Genomic DNA, 24,381 nt, shown 5'->3' with positions numbered 1-24,381 from the left:
GGACCGTAGGTACATCAACGAACCGTGTTGTTGGTGCGTCGATTGGATCAGAGAAGATGCTAATGGAAGGATAAAAAAAAGATGCTAAGTCTAGGCTTACAGAGGCAGTTGACAGTCCATCGTTTCATCGATGAACCGTTTGTGGGGATCGTCGATTAAGGCCGCGTTTTTTGGACAACTTTCCTTATTTGAATTTCTTTTAATTTAGAACAATATTTGTTACAAATAGGATGTAAAACCTCATTTTTGGGATTGGATTCTATTACTATTTTTCTTAGTTTGTTCTTGGAGATTTGTTTTTGCAACTTCGACATTAAATCAAATTTCCGGATTTGGTTTTCAAGTGATTTTCGTGGTTTCAAGTTGAATTTCTGAATTTTCTTCGAATTTGGCAAAGTAAGTCATGATTTATTGTTTATCAACCATGAATTGTGTTCTTCTATGCATGGGTAACTAAATCCACAACTAGGATTGTGGGAACCATTGGTGATTAACAAAGTAAACCTAGCTTAATAACAATTCTCAAATAGGTTATTGCATGCATTGATAATTTTTCGCTTATAATTCTTTTTAACGAGTGCACGCATTAGAAATCGCCTTGTGGTTATTTGCCGGACCAAGGAGGTAGTTAATAGGAAAAGAATTATCAACATAGATTTAGTAGGATACTATCTAATAGGCTAGTCTCGATTGGTGCAAAGTAGTAACTAAGTCATACATCGAATGCAATACTTAATATGAAGTAAAGGTAAGGGTTAGTAACTTAGACACACGTAGCCGGACCAAGGTACGAGGTGAAATTCTCTAAATGCCGGACCAAGGATTTAGAGATACCTAACTTATCACTTTACATGCAGAACACTAGGGAAGAATTGTTATAGCTAGGGATACAACGTTATGAACCTATGGGAAACACTTGCACCCTAGTTTCTCTCACAACTTGATAAACACAAAAGAGTTAATCCTGTTACTTGTTTTACTTAGTAATATTAAAAGACTTTTGTTTTACATAATCCCCCTTTTAATATCCTGTTTTCGAAAAGGACTTGACTAAATAGAAGTAATCGTACATTGAAGTTAAGTCTAAACCATTTTCCTCGTGGGATCGACCCCAACCTAATAGTTGGATTCATTACTTGATACGACCGCTTATACTTCTTTAGGGAGGTATAATTTGAGCGTATCAACCACCTTTCCAATAAAAGGTTTTTGCCATTCTACAACCATATGCAGACTTTGACCCTTTCCACCTCTTATGTGGAAGGAAGATTAAATAGGAATATGTGTTGCTTAATAGGTGTGAATTTTAGGCCAACAATGACTTGAAATCTTGATACAAACCATTTTTGTATTACTTTCGGCTTGGGGCTATGGTAGAAACTAAAGGGTCATTGAACCACTAAACAAGACACTTTGAGAGGAAGTGTTCATTAATGAGTTCCTTAACTGATGGATCTGACCCTCCTGCCCCCGAATGGTGTAAGATATTGCACCTGCTAGCCATTGCAGGATTCTTGCAGCATCAATATATGACCTAGACTGATCTGTGAACTTATTAAATCTTGAATTGATACCCTTGCCCAAAAAACTTGTTTCTTTGTTGCTATATTACTCCATCCCTTGTTATAGCTTCCTTCTGGAATAAGGACTGTTGATTTTCTGTCGCCAATGATTGTTTCTATTCTGACGAATCTCTCATTGTTGTTGAAGTCTAAACCTTTCTTCCCCATTTTCTGCATTTGTTACCTGTACCAAGTGAAGCTTGATGCAGCGCTTCAGAAACCCAATAAAAATTATAATCATCGATTTGATGTTACCGCTTAACCGCCTATTGAACCATCTACCTGGCCCTCTGCTAGAGCTAAATAACTCAAAAGACTTATCCTACGACGAAAAAAAAGAGTTTTTGCAATGATTGTTAAGAAGAAGAGTCATTTTTGAAAACTTTCACGCCGATGAGAGAAAGTGTGGAAAAAAGAAGAGAGAAGATTTTGGCACATTCCCCAAGAGAGAGTATTCTAAATATTGTTATTTTTAATATCCGTAGTTTTTCTATACTAGATAATTCCTAGTTGTTCTGCTTCCATAATATCTAACGTTTAACAGAATATGGAAGGAACCAAGATAAAAATCGTGTAAAATTACTTTAACAACTACCACAATTATAACATCTATATATAATATAAACATACTTTACAAATATAAAGTTAGACAAATCATAGAAGTCAAATAATTTAAAAGAGTTTTTCCTTTAAGTTGATAATCTCACTTGCACTTTTGAAATATGTCAATCGATCAAAAAATCAAATTAACATCACGTAGAAATTCAAAATAACTATCACTATAATAAAAATGATCATTAGCGGCATTTAATTCTTAATTGCCGCTAAATATGTATTTTTAGCGGCAATTGTCAATCTTTGTATATGTCCCTAAAGCCTTTAGCGATGTTGGTTCTAATGCCACTTAACGAATGCCGGTAAAGACTTTAACACTCTTTATTAGTGTCAATATTTAATGTCGCTAAAAATTATTTTCTTATAGTATATGAAGGGGGGTTGTTTTTGAATTTTAGGACCAATAAACAAAATTTAATAAAAATAGCCTTCATTAAATTTGTAAAGATTAATTGGACAAAATTACTCTCCTAGCAAAGAAAATATAATTGGACAAAAAAAAAGTATATTGTACTTGGGAATATTCGGTGGGTGTTTGAATTGGTTTAGAAGTTGATCAAATCTATTTTTAAGTCAATTTTTTGTAATTTTGAAAGTGTTTGATAAATATAAAAATTAACTTAAAATAAGTTAGAAAGTGTCTGACAAAGTTAAAAATAACTTAAAATGAATAAAAAGTAACTTTTAAAAATTAAAAACCAAACAGTCTCTTCTTACTTCTTATTTTTTGACTTAAAAGTAATTTCAGTTTGATTTTTTATTTTTTAAACTATTTTGTAAGTCAATTCAAACAGGATCGTAATCTAACTTAATCAATGAATGTTAATGAACTATTATTGATGGACGATTCTTACCACTTGAACAATCAATCACTTAGATTCATTTTTTTCTGATCGTGATTCCATACATTCACTCTATTTTGATTTTAAAAACTAAAAAAAAAACACTTAAATGATAGCTTCACTATCTAATAATTCTTTGTACTAGCTAAAAGTTTAACCAAAAAATTGTCTTTTGAATATAATCCATGTATTGTTGTTTCATATTATGTTAGGTGTAATAAACAGAATAATATATTCAATTTTATACCACAATTATTTTACACCAAACGAATCCTTATAAAACTACCTAACCAAAGTATAGCAAATTGAATTGGAATAACAAATACATAATTGATTAGACTAGTACAAATATTGAATAAGGAGGATTGATAATTTACTATGTTAATAAAATAGTGATAATTTTCCTTATAACAATTGATAAACTCCCAAAGAAGACATCAAAATAGAACCAATCCACAACTTTCCATTCTCCTCCTCATGAACTTCACTAATAAACCTCAACCTCTTCCCTTCAACATCTTCTAAAACCTCCAAAATTCCTCCGTCCTCACTCAACTTAATCGCGGTAGCATGTGGCTTCCCTCCAACCAACAAGTTGTGCATTTGCTGGAAATTGAATTTCCTCAACAACGCCTTGCCTAGCCACGAATTGGATGTTATGAGTCGAGCAAGTGGTGATGCTTTTGCATGCAACGCGACCCAAAATTCCCCTCTTGAATTCATTCTAGCGTTGTCTGGAAATCCGGGAAGTTGAGCAAATGTGTCATGTGTTCCTACATTGGGACCTTTAAGCCAATACCTTGTTATTCTACATGCTGAAGTTTCGGATACTAGGACAAATGTCCTGTCTTTGCTTAAGGCTACACCATTTGCAAAAGAAAGGCCTTGTAGTAGTATCGTTACTTGTTTAGTTGATTTATCATATTTCATCAGTCTGCCTGTCTTGTCTCCACTTGCAGTAGCATTAACAAATTGCCTACATATGTATATTTGATTACTTGGTAAAGTTAGTTACCTTCTTGTGTGTATATATGTATTGAAAGCACTCTAAACTTGATGCAAATTATTAGTTTCGTTCTGGAATTATTGACAGCCTTAACAACACTTCTCTACTTTATTAATTAAACTTAGATACATGCACCCTCCGATCTGTCACATTACATAGAAATTAAAGTAGCCTCAAACTCTAGTAGGAGTATGAGACTCTTAATAAAAAACCGAGGGAAGTATTGAAACGCCCCTAAACTTGGCGAGAAGTTAGAGGTGTGTTTTACTCATGTTATAAGATCGGGGTTTATTTAAGTTTAGGGCATAATATATAAATATGTCATATAACTTAGCTTCAGCTTACATCTCCAACATTGAGTGTGCACGACACTCAAACTTGTATAAAATTGAACAAGTAGATACACATAACCTACGTGAAATATTACATGCTTGTAGGATGCTATGTAGGATGCGAATTGTCACATAGGACACCATGTAGGACGTATAAGTTTACTTGTTCAACTTTTGTACATGATTGGTTGTCTACTTGTATACAACCAAAGTTGGAGGGCATGCATAAATGTCAGCTGAAGCCAAGTTAAAAATGACATATTTATGTATTATGCCTTGATGTTCAGTTAGTCAGGTAAAATAGTGCTTTTAAGGCTATCAATAGTTTGAGAATGAAACTTATAATTCATATCGAGTTTAAAGGTGTATTAAGTACTTCTCTCGTTGATTAATTACTTACCTGCGTTGATAGATTGTGCTTGAATCCGTGAAGTAAATTACATGGTCATGATCATCAATATCCAAGTCATTTGTGAAGAGAAGTGACTGGTCTTCAAAATGTTGAACTAATGGAGTAGCCAATCCTCCATTTGGGCCAACAACTTGGAGGCCTAAGTATGCATCAGCAATGTAAAGGTCCCCAGTTTGGTGATCAAATCGTAAGCCCAATGGCCTTCCACATACATGCTCCATTTCTGGTGCAGAAGCCCGGGTACAATTGTCCCTTCAACACAATCAAAGCACAATATGATAACTAAAAACGATAGGAGATCGAGTAGTTGTTATATCTAATATAGTGAAAGTTGGTTTCACTATTTAACTTTGTGTTATTTATTAATCCCTACATCCACCTTGTTGTTAATTACTACATTACTCTTATATATTATTAAGTACCAATCGAAATAATATTAATCGAGTCAAACATGAACGAGTAAAAATGAATGAAGAATAAAGTGTTGGAAAAACAAGTTTTATATTTTTAAATAGAAATATTTCTTCACATAAACAATTGTTACAAATAATACAATTGAATAGCCTTAGTGACTTCCCTTTTGAGAAAAGATTGAATAGACTTAATGACTTTCTAGAGAAGTAGTAAGAAGATAAGAACAAAGATAAAATCTTCCTTCTCTTTTCAATATTCTATTCATGTGCTAAGTTTACTTTATTAGAAAAGCTTGTTGGATCCTGAAGGATACACCTTATCGGGTGAAATATCAGTAAGGACAGTGTCGAACACGTCTCAAACTTTAATGAATTCCATTGAAGTGTTTGTGGTGAAGTAGGGAATTAAATGTCGCCTAGTTTGTATATATGAGGAAGGAATAATTATTGTGCATTTAAAACAATGTAAAGATACACACAATTACTAGATCTAGAAAATGAAAACATAATTAAATTTAATTACCTTTGTGAAGAGGTGACAGCAAAGTCAACCCAAGTTTGATTATGTTGTAGCCACTTAATAATACGGCCATCAGCAACTCCAGTATAAGGCCCTTCACCATTTGGATCAAACACAACACTTTCTGCTCCAAATGCATCTAATTTCAATGGTATCATCTCTGCTTTTGAAAGGACATCTTGGGATCCGGATATACTAATTGGTTCAAACACATCATTCTCAGAGTTAGAGTCAGAGTCGGAGTCGGAGGCAATAATTAACGAGACAAGTGCGAGTGTTATCGCACTAAACATAAGGAACTTTAAGGCCTTCATAATTTTATGTGTATTTTGCTTCTTACAATGTAATGGTGATTGAAGGGATGTTAAAGTGTCTCCACTTTATAATTTGTACCACATTTGTAATTTGTAGTGGATTGGATGGCTTAGCTTGGACCACATTTAAAAGTCACACCAAAGAATGGTTTATATATATATATTTACTAAAAATTAAAGTCAACTTCAAAAAGTATCTCTCTTTATATGTATATATATTTAGTATATACTATACATAGAATGTGTATATATATATATAGAGAGAGAGCATAATTTGTTAAAACATACATTCCTTATAGATTTAGATTGATGGTAGGATATTTAATTTCTTCTTGTAGCATAGAAATATTTTAGAACATTTATTTTATGTCTAACTCTAGAATCTAAATCAGTTAATTACCAAAATTATAGTTTCCTTTTAGTTTAGAATGTTTAAGGAAAATAACATATTTTCTCCTATATTATTCTATTTATTAATTCGTTACAAATAGAAATGTAGTATTCTTTTTAAATTTCTAACACAATAAATAAGGTACTGAATCATTCAGGTGCGGAGTTGGGTGGCGGTTTGCGGATTCTCAAAGAATCCAGTAATTTTTTCGTAGATCTTGTATTTGTACTAATAATGACAGTTCAATAATTAAAAAAATGAAGGAAATTTTCAAACTATCACTCCTAATATTAGCTCTGACCTCTGAAATCAATTTATAACCTAATAAATAAAAGTCAACTTCTAGACGTAAAAAGTGGTCAAGAAGTTGATTCATTTTTTATTTTATTTATACAAACCATGCTTTAGGTTTTGTCAACTTCACCCCTTTCTTATTTTTCAATTTTGACAGAAAGAGGGAAATAAAAAGAAGAAGAAATTACGTCACTTCGTAAGTACCAATTAATTTTAGGGTTACTATTTCAACAAATCATATTTTACTACTCTAAATTTTCATTTTATGAGATTCTTGAGCATGAAGTTTATGAAATAAAAAGATTTTTTTTGACTTTGTAATTTAAATAATATGCCATGACATTGATGAAATAGAAATTTTAGGTTTTAAATAAGAGAGCTGACTCAATTAATTATAGGAGAAATGTTTGACTTTGATTATTTGACTTCTTTTCCTAACAATTTTTTTCTAATTTATATGATTCATGTTTGTGTTCATTGTATTGTGTGTTTGTAATATTGGACTTGTTCGATAAAGATTATAATTTCATACATCAATTTGACAAAAGTCAACAATAAAGTTCAATTTGACTAGTCCTATCAAAAAAAAAATTTACGGCTCATATAGGTAGATTAAGTTTATATGAGTGGATCAATTATGTTATTTAGTATCCTGCTTAAGACTTACTACATATCTCTATGCAATTAATTTCTTCAAATCATTAAAAATATCATCATGACAACTCCCATCATACTTCCTGCATATTTTCATATTTAAATTGGTCTAAATAATGAAGAAAAGAGAAGAGAAACAAAGTAGTAACTTTCTTCTATCACATTTACGTTTCATTTTCACATTGTTTCATATACAATAGAATGTATATTCTCAAAAATAATTTTTATCTTATAAGGTACTAAAGAATAAAGTGGTTTAAAAGAGCAAATAAAATAATCAAGTAGTACTGAGTTGAGTTGGATCTTGATCCAAAAAGTAATTCATTATCTAATCCATTTTTAATTCAATCAATTTTGATCTAAGCAAATACGAGTTGGATTGGATCTTAACCCGATTGTTATCTTAATAATCCATCCAAATTTGATTCAACCCACCCAAGTGTCAACCCTAATTTTTAGCACATGAATAACTTTGATTGATTGGAGAAATTGTTGATCCCAAGGATATTGTTAACAAAGCTCTTTTTAATTCAATCAGTTTTGATCTAAGCAAATACGAGTTGAATTGGATCTTAACCCGATTGTTATCTTAATAATCCATCAAAATTTGATCAACCCACCCAATTGTCAACCCTGATTTTTAGCACATGAATAACTTTAACTGATTGGAGAAATTGTTGATCCCAATGATATCGTTAACAAAGCTCTTTTTGTTTTTCATGAGTATGAAAGCAATTTGATCCCTCCATCTTCTCCTAGAGTAAGGAAAATAAGTCTGCAAGCATTGGCATGGCCGGGTGGCGTAGGCAGAAAATTTGTGAAATAGAGAACCATGGGGACTTGAACTTTAGTGCCAGAAACACTTTTGCACACTATTGCCACTAAGCTAGTGCTTTATACGTGGAACATTATTCCGTTTCTAGTTAAGTAATCGTTTTAAAATCACGAATGGGGGTTAAAATATACAAAATGTTGATGCTAAGATTCAAACTTGGGTACTGTCTACAAACTGAGCACGCTTTCACCATTGAGCTACAGCTCATTAGTATTTTTGAGGGTGTCCAAAATGCTTAATGTATCAATATAAAGTAAGATTTGGCCTATATATATATAACGAAATTTTCCGACGAAGGGTGTCCAATTGGACACCCTGGAGCAACTGTAGCTCCGCCGCTGGGCATGGCGGCTATGGATAGATATGGTAATATGCTTCATGCCTTTGGCACCCCAATTCAATACGTTGGGAAAGCCATCACTATTGAAACAATTGTATTTCGTATGGCGATGGAGAATGCTATAGAAAAGGAGTGGACAAAAGTGCAAATCTTATTAGACGCAAAAAATGTGATGGATATGGTACTACAAAGAACTATAGTCTCATGAGAGATAGAGACTACTTGTGAAGATATTTGGAACCTTATGAAGTATTTTGAAGTGGTTAATGTGATGCATATTCCAAGGTCTTGGAATTTGGTAGCACATAATTTAGCAAAATTTTCTATTTTGTTAGTACGCAAAGTTGTTTGGCAATCTACTTTCCCTAGATGGATTGTAAGTGATGTGATTACATCCTTTAACTCTTTGAACCTTTTTATACATTAATATAGCGTGATGGTTATTTTTTTTAAAAAACTTTAATTAATGGAGTCAAGTTCAATTTGCTTAGGAGTAGGGTATGGTTATTTAATTTATATCGTTGTTTATATTGTCGTTGTCGTCTTTATAAAATTAATCATTTTTCTTAAATAATAGGTGGATTTACGAATAGTGTGAAAACTATTTATGTTAACTTTGAGAAATAGTCATCCTCCCTCATCTTGCCTAATTAACTTTATAATATCTATTCTGTTCTTACATTATCAACTTTTATCTTCTTCTTTTTTATACTTCTTTGAAATCATATTTGATTTATATATAAAATTTTTTTATAAAAAATATAAATTTTTCTCAAAAGTAGAAAAATAAAATATTGATTGAATATAAGCTAATGTTGTTCTATGATGAAATAGATAAATAAAATAAAAAGTAATAATTTTATTAATTTTAACGGAATTTATAATGTGCTAACCTTATTAACGTTTATATAATAGGAGAAACAAAAAATATAAAACACTAAATTTTTTAATTTAAAAATAAATTGTAAAAGTTTATCTTTTTTATTTTTAAAAAAAAATAGAAATGATCTAAACAACTGCACATTTCAAGTTATTAATGCAATAAAAAACTTTTAACTACTCTACTTTCACACAGTAAAATAATATTTCAGTTATTTTCTAAATAAAAAACAATTTTTACGATAATTTAATATATAACAATCATATAAATAATTTTAATTAGAATACATAAAAACAACAAAAACAGTAACAACAATAATAATAATAATAACAAATATTATTATCTACCTTTTAAAGTCTTTATTTTATAAAATATTTAAATATTTAAATTTTAAATAAAGAAGCGGTTGTATAAGAGATGTTATATTTCATCCATAAAAAAGTAAAAACACACAATACAATGATCAAACTCAAGATTTAATTGTTCAAACTGCAGAGAAAAAGACGGAGCAAAATTAAAAAAAAACAAACCACCTTTTTTGATCAGGAAAAAATAAATAAAATATGGATTATATTAAATTATCATTCACTGCATTTGATTATTTTTTCTGGCATTTACTTTTTGAAAGAAAGGCATGTTAAACAAAACCATATTGGTGTAGATCCACTTCTAAAAAAAAAATGAATAGGAGGGGATATATATATATATATATATATTTAATGATTTCTAGTTATTTTTTTCACTAAGATAATTGCTGTGTGAATTCGTAGAATTTGATTTTTTTTTGTAAATTTATTAAAGTTATTTACATATTTTTAAAGTAAAACATTAATTTGGTTATAATGATATCTTATAGCATTATTACTCATTTTGTTGTAGATGCAATTTTATTTATTAGGTAAAGGCGTAATACTAAAAAAAATTTATTGAAAAAATTTTATCAACGAGCCAACTAAAGGTATTGCTAAATCTATTTTATTCATGTGCTATATATCTTATAATGTGATAAAAATTTCATGATTTTTGATATTAATAATAATTGGATATATCAATAAGATATTATTCTCTAATTTTTATTTTTGATAATCAATGTGGATTTCATCAACAGTGTACTATATGATTGCTTATTGTTAATTGGTGGAAAAGTTAGCATGTAAAGGTTAGAATTCTTTCTTTTATCTATAAGTCTTTGCTTATTGTAATTGGTGGAAAAGTTAGTACGTAAAGGTCAGAACTCTTTCTTATATCTATTCCTATTTTGTATATTAAGAATATATCTTAATCTCAAATATATTCTTCACAAAATAAATATATATTGATTATGTATCACATACATATATGATTATTTTAAAGATATTCAAATATAAATATGTATTACATGCAAATACGCTTAATTTTTTATTTATTTTTTAAAAGAAATTTAATATCTTTGACAAAGTAATAAATTAAACATATTGATGATGGGATGTTGTCAATAGTTGAAAAAATTCAGAAGAAAAAATACATGAGGTTGAACATTCAATTTTTTTTTAGTTAAAAACATTGCATTCACTATATATATAGCAAATTTGCATTACATTTGGTGTTGATAAATCAATTTAAGTAAGCCTATGAATAAGAGGTTTTTTTAAAATAAATTTATAAACTAAATAATATCATATGTATTAAAATGAAAAATAAAATGACAATATCACTACTGTATCGGCCTTAATGATCATAAGTCACCTTATTCATTAAAAAATAAATAATAATATTTAATAAAATAAAAAAATGTATAAAATGATAACTTATATCTTATATAAAGTTAATTAAACAAAAATGAATGGAGAAGTATATTTATATGCATGTTATCATTGACTTTTTAAAATTTTTAATAGTGTACCACAGTAAATAACACGTGATTGTAAGTTGTATTTATTATCACCTGTATTAAGGTTAGTCAAAAAATACAGAAATAGAAATAAGATAAAATAGATTGCAATTTTTAATCTGAGTCCACAGAAATCACTGTGTTTTCTTAAGAAATTTAATCCCGTCACTGTACCCGAGGTTGCAGATTAATTTCTTTCAAGATAAAATGGGTTAACATATTAAAGAAATAGCGGTACCTCAAACTTCAATAACTTCAGTGAACGTAAGAACAGTAACAAAACATACACAGATTCAGTCGATCAAATTCTGTTTTTCAGAGAAAATGTATGCAGAAAGTAAAAATTTCCAGTGTCTTGAAAAACGAAAAATAATCTCTTATTTATAGCCACTTGCAGCAAAAGAACGCATCTGTTTGACAACAGTGTGAACGCTTCTGTTCAAACATTGTCATTTCAGATCGTTGTGTCTTTTTGAAAAAAAACACGATAATGTTTGAACAGAACTCTGTTACACAACTACTCTCTAGTGGAATTATCACAATTGACTATGTAAGTCAAAGGATAATGTGTCGGATCAACTTACAAAAGACCTAACTAGAGAGGGAGTTGAGAGATCATCGACGGGAACAAGACTATTGCCGAGAACAAGTCATCTTGGATGTAACTCTAACTAGAAGACTGGAGATCCTAAGATCTAGGTTCAAGGAGATAAAACAAAGTCATTGATGACGGTTCAACATTGTTAAAAGTTATTTTATGGTTCATTCTCATGGTGAGACAATGTTTAGTAACTAGGATAATGTCATAAGGACTTTTTAATGGTTTCCAAGTTGATACGAGGTATATCAAATAGTGTATCTATGGGATAACGCATTTAGAAACCACCTATGTGAGTGTGAAGTGTAAGTCGCTTCAAGGAGAATCTGGTAAGGCCAATTCTCTTAGCACTTACTAACTGAGATGTTTTCATGATTGAAATGAACATAACAATGAGAACTAAGAACAGTTCTTGGGTTGATTTTGTGACTTAGGTTGCCTAGGTATACACCAAAGCTCGACAATTCAAAGATATCAAATCTACAGATTGACCGAATATATCGGATATAAGTTCACTACAGAAAGTTAAAAGGGAAACCTACTTATCCCGATGCGATTAATCCTTACTTACAAGACACACAAGTTTTTCATGCATATATTTTAACAATAGTCATTCCCTATTCATGTGGGGGATTGTTGGGTTTTAGCAAAATGTGAATCGGAAAAAGAGAAGAAAAAAATCAAAAAGTGAGGGAACCAATTTTGGAGGGAAAATGAAAATTGCAAATGAAAAGTCATTTCTCTCATATTAGTAGAACAAAGGAAATTGTTATCCTTATATTAGGAAACACTTCCTATACTTCTTACAGAGTTAAGAAGAAGGTGCACCCTCGCGCCATCGTCGTCGCTCGCTCGGCTTCGACTTCGAATTTGATAAATGATGTGATTGATTGATAATACTTTTGGACAAAATTTATTTCATAAATATCATTAATTAAATTCTTTTTCCTGATTTTCTTTCTCTTATAAATTAATTTAGGATGTTAGTTAATTAGTTGATTAACATAATTAATTTAATATAACGAGATTTATTTAAATTCGCGTGTAATGATAAACCAAAAACCCAATGAGAAAAATGAACGTGTTCCAATGAGATCGGTTACTGGATGGAGGGTGTGTATGGATTACCGTAAATTAAATGCATGGACCGAAAAAGACCATTTTCCTATGCCCTTCATGGATCAAATGTTAGATAGACTTGCCGAAAAAGGGTGGTACTGTTTTCTTGATGGATATTCGGGGTATAATCAGATTTCTATTGCACCAGAGATCAAGAAAAAACCACCTTTAGTTGTCCATATGGGACCTTTGCGTTCAAGAGAATGTCGTTTGGGTTGTGCACTGCACCCGCCACATTTCAGAGATGTATGATGTCAATATTCTCTGACATGGGGGAAGATACTATAGAAGTTTTTATGGATGATTTTTCTGTGGTTGGTGAATCATTCGAGCGGTGTTTGAACAATTTATCTGAGGTCCTTAAGAGATGTGAAGACTGCAATTTAGTACTAAATTGGGAAAAATGCCACTTCATGGTGAAAGAAGGTATTGTTTTGGGTTACCGCATTTCAGAAAAGGGCATAGAGGTTGATCGAGCTAAAGTCGAGGTAATAGAGAGACTTCGTCCACCTATCTGTGTAAAAGGTGTGAGAAGCTTTCTTGGGCATGCAGGTTTTTACGGGAGATTCATCAAAGATTTTTCAAAAATTGCACATCCGTTGTAAAAACTGCTGGAGAAAGATTGTAAATTTTATTTTGATGAATCTTGTCTTAAAGCATTCGGCGAGCTAAAAGAAAAATTAGTGTCTGCACTATAATTATTTCTCCGAATTGGAACAGTCCATTTGCGGTGATGTGCAATGCTAGTGGGGTCGCTCTTGGTATAGTATTGGGACAAAGAAAGAACAAAATCCTTCACCCCATTTACTATGCTAGTAAAGCCCTAAATGAAGCTCAGAAGAACTACACAGTGACTGAGCAAGAACTCCTTGCAGTAGTCTTTGCTTTTGAAAAATTTCGCTCCTATTTGGTAGGCACTAGAGTTATAGTGCATACTGACCATTTAGCATTGAGATATTTGATGGCAAAGAACGATGCGAAACCGAGGTTGATTCGTTGGATATTACTGCTACAAGAATTTGACTTTGAAAAGAGGGATAGAAAAGGGACCGAAAATCAAGTTGCCGATTACTTGTCCCGTCTAGAAGATGAAGCTATGAGAGAGTTAGGGGATAAGACTGATATTGATGATACTTTCCCCAATGAGCATGTATTGGCTGCCTCACAAGACTTGATTCCATGGTTCGCAGATTTCGCGAACTATCTGGCTAGTGATATTATTCCATCGGACTTGTCCTTTCATCAAAGAAAAAATTTCATGTACGATGTGAAGAAATTCTTTTGGGATGAATCATACTTATATAGGAGTTGTGCCGACGGGCTTATCCGGTGTTGTGTGCCAGAATGCGAGATGTTGAGTGTTTTAGAGGCATGCCATTCCTCACCCGTTGGTGGACGTCATAGTGGTATCCGAACCGCTCATTAGATATTACAATGTGGTTACTATTGGCCAACTCTTAATCAAGATGCTCATGAGTCTGCTAAAGCATGTGATAGATGCCAAAGAGATGGCAGCATCTCAAGAAAGCAAGAGCTCCCTCTAAATCCCATTCTTGTGATTGAGTTATTTGATGTTTGGGGTATTGAATTTATGAGTCCTTTTGTGAGTTCTCATGGAATGAATTATATTTTAGTAGCGATTGATTATGTATCTAAATGGGTGGAAGCTATCGCCCTCACAAACAATGAAGGGAAAAGTGTCACTGCGTTCTTAAAAAAGAATATCTTCTCTTGTTTTGGCACCCCAAGGGCAATTATTAGTGATGGCGGCTCCCACTTTTGCAACAGATTGTTCAAGGGATTATTGGAGAAATATGGGATTCGCCATAATGTGGCCACTACTTACCATCCTCAAACCAGTGGGCAAGTTGAAGTGTCAAATAGGGAGATTAAACAGATATTGTCAAAAACAGTGAACGCTAGTAGAACGGATTTTTCAAGGAGGCTTGATGATGCTCTTTGGGCCTACCGGACAGCGTATAAGACTCCCATAGGTATGTCCCCATACCAACTTGTATATGGCAAAGCTTGTCATCTTCTGGTTGAATTAAAGCATAAAGCCATGTGGGCTATGAAGAAGTTGAAAATGGATTGGAACGAAGTTGCAGAACAACGGTTAACTGGGTTGAATGAACTCGATGAATTTCGCCTGAAAGCTTATGAAAGCTCAGCCCTCTTCAAAGAAAAGATGAAGAAGTACCATGACCTAAAAATTGAAAAATGAGAGTTTATGGTTGGGATTCGGTGCTTTTATTCAATTCTAGTTTGCGCTTGTTTCCTGGAAAGCTCAAGTCCAAATGGACTGACCCTTACTTAGTTACCCAACTATTCCCTCATGGAGCAATTGAGTTGGAAACCAAGGAGGGTGTGCGGTTCAAGGTGAATGGACAACGAATAAAAATCTATTTCGGGCATGCTGAATCGGCGAATGAAGTGATCGAGGCAGACCATATTGATGAAGTCTGAGTAATCAAGTGTCTTCAGTCGTGCCGCGATGTTAAATCAGGCGCTGGTTGGGAGAAAACCCAATACCTATAGTTTTCTTTCTAGTAATGGTAGCATTTTCTACTAATGAGTTTTAAATTTGCAGGTAGCACATCACCAGGAAATTCTGCAAAAAATCACTCTACAACAGTCATTGACGGATACATCGACGGACCGTCACGCATGCGACAAACCGTCGCATGAATCCGTCGTGCCAGGTACGTCTTTCATTTATTTTCAAAATTAGGGCACACGAGACGGAACCAATGAAGGACCGTCGCATCTGCAATGGACCGTTGGGGACTCGTTGCGTTATTAATGAGCGTACCCGACCTGACCCGGTTGGGGGTATTTTAAAAATTGTTAACATTTAAAAACCCCACCCCTTCATTTCACCCATTTCTTTCCCTCTTTCTCCCATTTCCCTCCCTTTCAAACTTCCAACTTCCTACCTCTCTTCTCTATCAATTGATCACTTCCCCAAATCCCCAAATTCCTAAAATCTACTCTCTACTGGTCGGAGTCTGCTGATGTGGTTCTATTCTTGCTAACCAAGTTCCTCACTTTCTTGTCTTTATCCTCTTCTCAGGTATGTGTCTCTGATTTCTACCCATTTACACTGCATTTTTGTTTTTCAATTAGTATTAGACTATTTCTTATTATTGGTTCTTCATTCGTTGATCCAATTTTGTGTGACCTAGGTTGAGAATCCTCAAATTGCCTTGTTAAAACACTAGAAATAAGTGCTTTAGCATTGCTAGTTTGTTAGGTATTTGGGTTAGAAACATGTAGGTTAACACTAAGTATTCCATTTGAGTCACAGAGGATGAATGTGGCATCCTCAGTTCTATCACTGAATGACAGAACGAGACCTTGATGATGGACCGTCGCACCCACGACGGTCCGTCATAGGGTCTGCTCCAACACCCCACTGTTCATTTTTTCTAAAGTGTCCATAAATGGACACATGCGACGGACCGTTGTTCCCACGATGGTCCGTCCTACACAAGCGTTCTGGTTTTCAGAGACCCTATTCTAAGTGTCCTCTGACGGACATCTATGACGGACCGTCATACCTTCAACGGTCCGTCCTGCACAACCGTCATGATTGTTAGAGACCCTTGTCCTAAGGGTCTCCATTTTGTTTAAGTGTCCTCTGACGGACATCTACGACGGACCGTCATATCCTCGACGGTCCGTCCTGCACAACCGTCATCACGGTCAGAGACCCATCTCCTGAGGGTCTCCACACTTTTCTAAGTGACCTCTGACAGACATCTAGGATGGACCGTCGTTGCCACGATGGTCCGTCCTACACAACTGTAATGGTTGTCAGAGACCCTTGTCCTAAGGTTCACCCACTTTTTCTAAGTGTCCTCTGACGCCAAGTTTCTAAATGATAAAGGCGTCATGCTACGGACCCTTACACTGGGGAGGCGGGTCCTTATGGGAAGTCTCCCCACCATGCTAGAGATCCACAATCTCTTCACCAGACACCGGCTTGAGTGGACAGCTCGTGCTTTAGTCTGCTACAGTGAGGAGATAGTCCGAGAGTTTTACGCCTCTTATGTGGCCACTCTTAGATCACATATAGATAGGCGGGCTGCCCCCGCCAAACAGGCCCCACTGGAGCACGTCAGGGTATGCAGCATACATGTCGATATCTCCCTGCCAGCCATCCACCGGTATCTGTACGGCGAGGATGTTGATGCCAACAGGATCCCTCTCACTGCTGAGTTCGACTACCGGTGGCAAATTGTAAAAGATGGCCAATTCTTGCGTGAGCCATCGTTGAGAGAGACCACCAAGAGGTGGATGACCCTGCATTTTTCTATTGATGGAGAGGGTACCGACTGGGTGACGGAGCCGAAGGGAGCCATCAAGAAGGTTAACTTGACCTTCACGGCTAAGTTCTTATGGTTGATTGTCCGCCACTCCCTTTCCCCCACAGCTGCTGATAATATGTCACATGGGATCGCGTAGTTCTGATAGCGGCGATGATAGCCGGGTTTGAGGTGGACTTCGCTTGGCCTCTACAGGCGGTCATGCACGAGAGGGCTTTCAAGGTCATAGCTACTTACCCGTTTCTGTGCATGATATTTTCCTTATGCAGGTCCGCAGGTGTGCCCATCTAGCACATTGATCAGCTAAAGACTCCGCTGGGCACTGTTAATATCGGCCACATCTAGGATGAGGCCAATAAGTTGGCTCCACGCAGAGGGCCCCGTCCAGATTTGCCTCCGCTTGGTGAAAATCTGGCGGATACAGTAGCAAATGCTCGAACGGCTACGTAGGCTGCTTCTGAAACTACCCTGGTCGAGTCTATCCCGGGTAGTAGCACTGCCCCTAGCTCCTCTCGCTCAGCCCCTTTCCCCGCTCTGTTCCCGCTTGCTAGGGTCCAGAAACTAAAGGTACAGATGGCTACACTTCTGCATCACATCCAGCCTTGGATGCAGAGGTCTATTGCTGAGGCAGAGGAGCGCTTGGAGCGTATGGTCCAGCACACCGCGTGGAAGATCACTGAGGTTCATCAGCGCTTGGACTCTTTGAGTTGCGGGTGCTAGCCCGGCCAGCCCCTCAGGTGGACGTGTCGACCCTTCAGGCTGCGGTCGAGAGTCTACGAGCGCACATTGTTATGATCTTAGAGGCTAGGGTGCCTGAGTCTGAGGCCCCTTCGACAGAGCCTGCTGAGGACACAGTGATGGCGACCTTATTCGCCACTTTTGAGATTCCACCACCTCCCCCTCGAGAGCATCCAAGAGGCGCAAGGGTCGAGAGGAGGATGAGACTAGATCACGGAAGAAGGAGCGCCGTGAGATGGAGGCTGCGAGGAGAGCCTTGCTTGTTAATGAGGAGGCGCGTTGGATCAGGGCTGTAGAGTCAGCTGCTGGGGCATCTAGCTCCAGAGATGTGGCGATAGCGGGTGGCACTGCTGATAGTGCTGTTGCTAATAAGGACACTACTGAGGGTGTCCAGACTACAGAGGTAGTGGGTTCCGGGGAACCGGACCCACCAGCTTGCTGATCGTCGGCGCTTTGCGCCCCAGGTTTGCTTCACATACCACTCTCGTATTTCAATTTTTTTTATGCATTGGGGACAATTGCATATCTTTTTGTTGGGGGTGGGGTAAATGGAAAGTGAGTGCTAGGGTGAAGTCTGAGTAGCCCAATTCACGATCCTCTTTTGGGGTTTTCTTGCTTGTGTTCTTTTTCCTCAAGAGACTGATTATTTTTATTGTTTAACCGGCATGTCTATATCTTGTGTACATAGTTTAACTCTGAAGCATGATGGCTAAAATTATATCCTGATTTAATGAAAATGATGCATGACTAGGCATAGTGATTGATAAATGTGTGGCTCTAAGCATGATATAGAGATACACCACTGCATGACCCTAAGTCTAAAATTCGAACTAGGTGTCTAATAATCTGGTAGAGTAATGAGATGTCAAGTGAGTGTGAGGAAGATTTGAATAGTCCACTATTTTTACTGAGCTAGAACTTGCCTGGTTAATCCTGCTAAATGTAAGCTGTAATAAACAATTAGGAAAGGATCATAGGCCCTTGTTCAATATAGCCAATTTTTAGCCTAAATAAAAATAACGAATGAAATTAATCCCTCTTTGATCCAAATTATTTGAGCTTAAAATAGACCTTTCTTTTTCACCCCAACTGATCTTTTCTGGGAATAATGTGTTGGCCCTGGTCCCTCCTTGGACATGTGCACCTCAGCTTATGCCAAAAGCATAAGTTGAGGGTGGCTAATGCAGTAAAAAACCTTTTCGTGGCCCTGACCTAACTTTGGGTATTGTGTACTTTGACTCATGGCAAAGCCATGAGTCGAGGGTGGGTTATATGAGGAAAGCTCTGGAAAGTGGGGTTGAAAGAACAAAGAAAGAGAAAGAACAAAAATAAAGTGACTCAAGAACCAATTGAAAGAAAGTGGAATAAAAAAAAATACAATAAATACAAGCAAGAAAAGAAGAGAGTCACTTACACAAATGAAGAAAGAAGGGAAAATAGCAAGGTGAAAGCATATGAGAAATTGGGCGAAATAAAATGATAAAAAGTGGTATGTTTAGACGATATGTCAAGGAGGGCAAAAATCCACTAAAGTATACCTAAATATACCCTACCTGACCTTGAGCCTATGTTTCAAGCTAAGAAAGTCCTATCGTGATCCTAAGAGTTGTAGGCGAACTTAAAGCTGTGAAAATAAGGGCAAGCTTATGGCAATATGTATGAATGAGTTGTGAATTTGTTCTGAGAGTGAGTGTTGAAAAGTAATCCTTATACTCAAACTGAAATCATTGTGTGAAAAATGAGGATGTTGTTTTGAAGTGATGACACTAGTTGCAATACCGGAAATATTAGCACCTCGGTCAGAAATTGAAGAGGATAGGTGTCAGTGCATGATGAGTCTGTGTCATGGTCTGATCCCACATAATTCAAGCCTAACAGTGATAACATGCATAAACATGATGAGACTGATCGGGATTGATAGACAAATGATTGCGAAAGCTAAAATATGGGTACTGTTGTACAAAGATTTTGTAGTGAGTCATAGTGCATCGCTTGAGGACAAACAACGAATTGTGTTGATATATCGTGGTTTCACGGTATTCTTAATGCTTTTTCCTTAAGTTTAGTGTGTGTCCAAAAGCCTTTTTGTATTGATTTTTATGTAAGTTTCTCTTTATTTGTAGGAAATCTGTCCAAAGATACGCGGAAGTTTTTGAGCAAGAAATGCAGAAAAGTTACCACCTACGGGGCTTGTGATGGTCCGTCGAGCTTGTGACGGTCCGTGAGTGGCATCGTAGTGAAGCTGCTGAAGGAAGATGAGAAAGTATCACCAAAGTGTGGGATTATGAAGTTCATGATGGACTGTCATAGCTGGTTCGTCGTGATGATAAGAGAGTAGTCCCAGTACCCAAATTCCAAGAAGTTTAAGTGTTATGGAACGGAGACCATCGACGGACCATCGTGCTTGGAACGGTCCGTCATACCTGTTCGTCGAGGGTAATGAAGAAAGCAGCAGAAGGATTTGTAAAGTATAGGATGACGGAGGCCATGACGGCCCGTCGTGACCACAACGGTCCGTCACGAGGTCCGTCGACTCGGACGCATTTTGACAGATTTTCAGCAATTAGAGTCCTTTTATTAGGTTTTTGTTTTTTTATAAATAGTTGGATAAAAACCTCGTTTTTGGGGTTAGACTCTTTGTTAGTAGACTCTTTGATTGTTATACTTTTGGAGAATCTTAAGTCCTCGATTAATTTCAGTAATTGATACACTTTTTCTGGAATTGATTGTTGGTGCATTTGTTGATTAATCAAGTGAACTTCTGGATTTTATTCTTTCTCATTGAAGTAAGTGCATGAATTCTTATATTACATAGATGAATATTTTTATTATGACTATGGGTAACTAAACTCCATAACTAGGGTTGTGGGAACCATGAGTGAATAATGAGGTAAAAACTAACTAAAATAACAATTCTAGAATAGTGTCTTGCATGTATTAATAATTCTTTCGCTTAGAAGTCTTTTAACGAATGGCCAACGTTAGAACTCGCCTTAATGCTACTTGCCGGACCAAGGAGGTAGATAATAGGAAAAGAATTATCAACATATATTTAGTGTATACTATCTAATAGGCAGTGCTGATTGGTACGAGGTAATAACTTAGTCAAATATCGAATACAATGCTTAATATGAGCTAAAGGTAAGGGTTAGTAAAGCAACACACGTAGCCGGACCAAGGTGCGGAGTGAAATTTTTATAGATGCCAGACCAAGAATTTAGAAATACATAACTTATCACTTTGCATGCGAGATACTAGGAAATAATTGTTATAGTTAGAATTATCAAGTTAGGAACCTGTGGGGAACACTTAAACCCTAGTTACTTTTCTTAATTGATTAAACTGCAAGATTTGAATCTGTTAGTTGTTTACTTTAATTTAAGTAGTTATTTTCATTGATTTAGAAATAAAAACCCCCTTTTATTGTCTTTTGTTTTTTAAGGAAATAATTGACTAAATAATAGTAATAATAGATTAAAGTTAAGTCTGAATTATTTTCCTCGTGGGAATGATCCCAACCTCATTAGCTGGGTTCTGTACTTGATACGACCTCCTTACTTCTTATTTGAGAAGTAAGTTTGAGCTTAGCCCTATTTTCACCCTCTTAGGTATAAGAACCTAGACTTTGACTAGACACCCCCACACTTTAAAATATTTCAAGTTGAGTTTTAGACCTTTCCATTTCTCATATGGAATAACATGTGTCTTCGTGTGAGGCCTCTATTGTGTATTCTATTTTCTGTAAGAATAGCTTGTCCTTACAAGTTTTGTAGTGAACTTGAACTTATAAGTAAGCATTCAACATTTCCTTTAAAGTTCAATTTTTTCTTTCTGCAATCCCATTAGATTGATGAGTGTAAGGAGCTGTAGTTTGATGGATTATTCCATTTTCCAAACGTATTTACGCAAATGGAGATTCATATTATCCACCTCTATCACTTTTGATCATTTTGATCTTTCTGTCCAACTGATTTTCAACTTCAGTTTTATATTGGCTAAATGCATCTATTGCTTCATCCTTACTATTTAGCAAATAGACATAACAATATCCAGTGCAATCGTCAATAAAAGTTATGAAATACTTTTTTTCACCACGTGATGGTGTTGACTTCATGTCACAATATCAGTGTGAATAATTTTTAAGGGATTTGAATTCCTTTCAACAGATTTATAAGGATGCTTAGCATACTTCAATTCAATGAAAACTCGACATTTTGATTTATTGCACTCAAATTTAGGCAAAAACATTTAAGTTAATCAATTTTTGCAAGGTTTAGTTATTAACGTGTCCCAAAAGTTAATGCCATAAACATTTAGACTCAAGAAAGTAAGAAGAAGCAGAATCTTTATTCATACCAACTGTAATAACATTCAGTTTGAAAAGGTCATCACTGAGGTAACCTTTTCCTACATACATTTAATCCTTACTCACTACTACTTTATTAGAAAAAAGTACACATTTGAATCCATTCTTAGTCAGAATTGGAATAGAAACTAAGTTCTTGCGCAATTCCGAAACATACGAGACCCTGTTCAAAGTCACTACCTTGCCTGATGTCATCTGTAGTAGGACCTTCTTAGTTCCTTCCACCTTTGCACTAATAGAGTTTTCCATAAACAAACTTCTTGTTTGTAGGTGCTTGAGTATATGATGAAAATAATCTTTGTTCGCACAAACATGGTATGGCGCACCAAAATCTATCCACCATTCTCTCGGATTTCCAACCAAGTTACACTCTAAAAGCATTGCACAAAGATCTTCCATTTCTACTTTGGCTTCAGCAGATTTTTCTTGTTCCTTCCTCTTCTAGTCCTTCTTGGGACCCCGACATTCAGTAGCCTTATGACCACGTTTTCCATAATTGAAGCATCTTCCATTGAATTTCTTCTTAGGAGGATTGATTTTTGGACAAAATGTTTTCTTTCTTTTCTTTAATTTTGTGGGATCTTCTTCAACAATATTTACCCCAGATATTGCTGAATTACCTCATGACCTCTTTTCTGCAGCCTTGTTATCCTCTTTGATTCTCACCCTTACTATGAGATCTTCAACAGTCATCTCCTTGCGTTTATTTTTCAAGTAGTTTTTGAAGTCCTTCCACAATGGAGGTAACTTCTCAATCATGACAGCCACTTGAAAAACATCATTCACAATCAATCCTACATTAAAGATTATGTGAGTATTAAGAGTAAACTTAATATTTCCAACATAGGCATTAAATAAATTTATAACTTCAGCAAGGAGATCATGAATTATGAGTTGCAGTTCTTGAACTTGGGTGACAACGGTCTTATTGTCTATCACCTTATAGTCCAGAAACTTTGCCACAATGAACTTCTTCATTCCGACATCTTCAGTATTGTACTTCTTTTCTAAAGTATCCTAGAGTTATTTTGAGGTTTTGACATTACTGTACACATTGTACAAATCATCTTGCAGGCCTCTCAAAATATAATTTTAACACAAAAAATCTAAATGTTTTCATGCTTCTGTTACCAAGAATCGTTCTTTAGGTGGAGTTTCATCCGACATAACAAGAAAATTCTCATTAATGAACCTCTGAAACTCAATGTAGTGAGATAGAAGAACATCTTATGCTGCCATCTCTTGAAGTTGACTCCTGTAAACTTTGCAGGTTTCTTAGTCGGTGCTAGGACAGCAGTCGAACGATTGTGTGCAACCGATGTTGTTGCAGTACTCACTGTTCCAGCATTTACTTGACTTGAATTATTCATTTTTTTTGTCACAAATGGCAGACGATCTTAGTATGTAAAATACTCACAATAAAGAATAAATTCTTACACAATCTTTTTCTGATTTAACGATAAAATTTTTATGTTCTTTAATCGTTAATCAAATGAATTTTAAAAACAGAAACATAGTAGAAAACCACAAAGATTTTATTCTCCAGAAACCTCAAATATAGAAACTATTAAATATCTTAAGATTGTTATCACCTGTATTGAGGTTAGTCAAAAAATATAGAAACATAAATAAGATGAAATAGATAGAAACTTTTAATCAGAGTCCATAGAAATCACTGTGTTTCCATGAAAAAATTAATCCCTTCACTGTATCCGAGGTTGCAAATTAATTTCTCCCAAGATCAAAGGGATTAACATGTTAAAGAAGTAGCGGCCTCTCAAAATTCAATAACTTCAACAAACGTAAGAATAGTAACAAAGCACACACAGACTTAGTTGATCAAACATTGTTTTTGAGAGAAAATGTATGTAGAGAGGAAAAATTTCCACTGTCTTGAAAATGAAAATAATCTCTTATTTATTTCCACTTGCAGCAAATGAACACTTCTGTTC

The 24,381-nt window shown here is 35.0% G+C and overlaps 1 protein-coding gene across 1 annotated transcript; it reads right to left on the bottom strand.

Annotated features, from left to right (window-relative positions):
• Positions 1-3,368: 3,368 nt before the first annotated feature.
• LOC107016356 (protein STRICTOSIDINE SYNTHASE-LIKE 10-like) lies at positions 3,369-6,125 on the bottom strand. The gene is made up of 3 exons (XM_015216845.2): positions 5,706-6,125; positions 4,758-5,021; positions 3,369-3,995 (listed from the first exon to the last, which is right to left on the bottom strand). The coding sequence occupies exons 1-3, from the start codon at positions 6,014-6,016 to the stop codon at positions 3,425-3,427; spliced, it is 1,146 nt and encodes a 381-aa protein (XP_015072331.1). The 5' UTR covers positions 6,017-6,125; the 3' UTR covers positions 3,369-3,424.
• Between the last annotated feature and the right edge of the window lie 18,256 nt (positions 6,126-24,381).

The sequence above is a fragment of the Solanum pennellii genome, chromosome 4 (genome assembly GCF_001406875.1).
Source record: "Solanum pennellii chromosome 4, SPENNV200".
Classification (NCBI taxonomy): Eukaryota; Viridiplantae; Streptophyta; class Magnoliopsida; order Solanales; family Solanaceae; genus Solanum; species Solanum pennellii.
The sequence above is the reverse complement of the archived record's forward strand: the minus strand, read 5'-3'. Positions and strand labels throughout refer to the sequence as shown.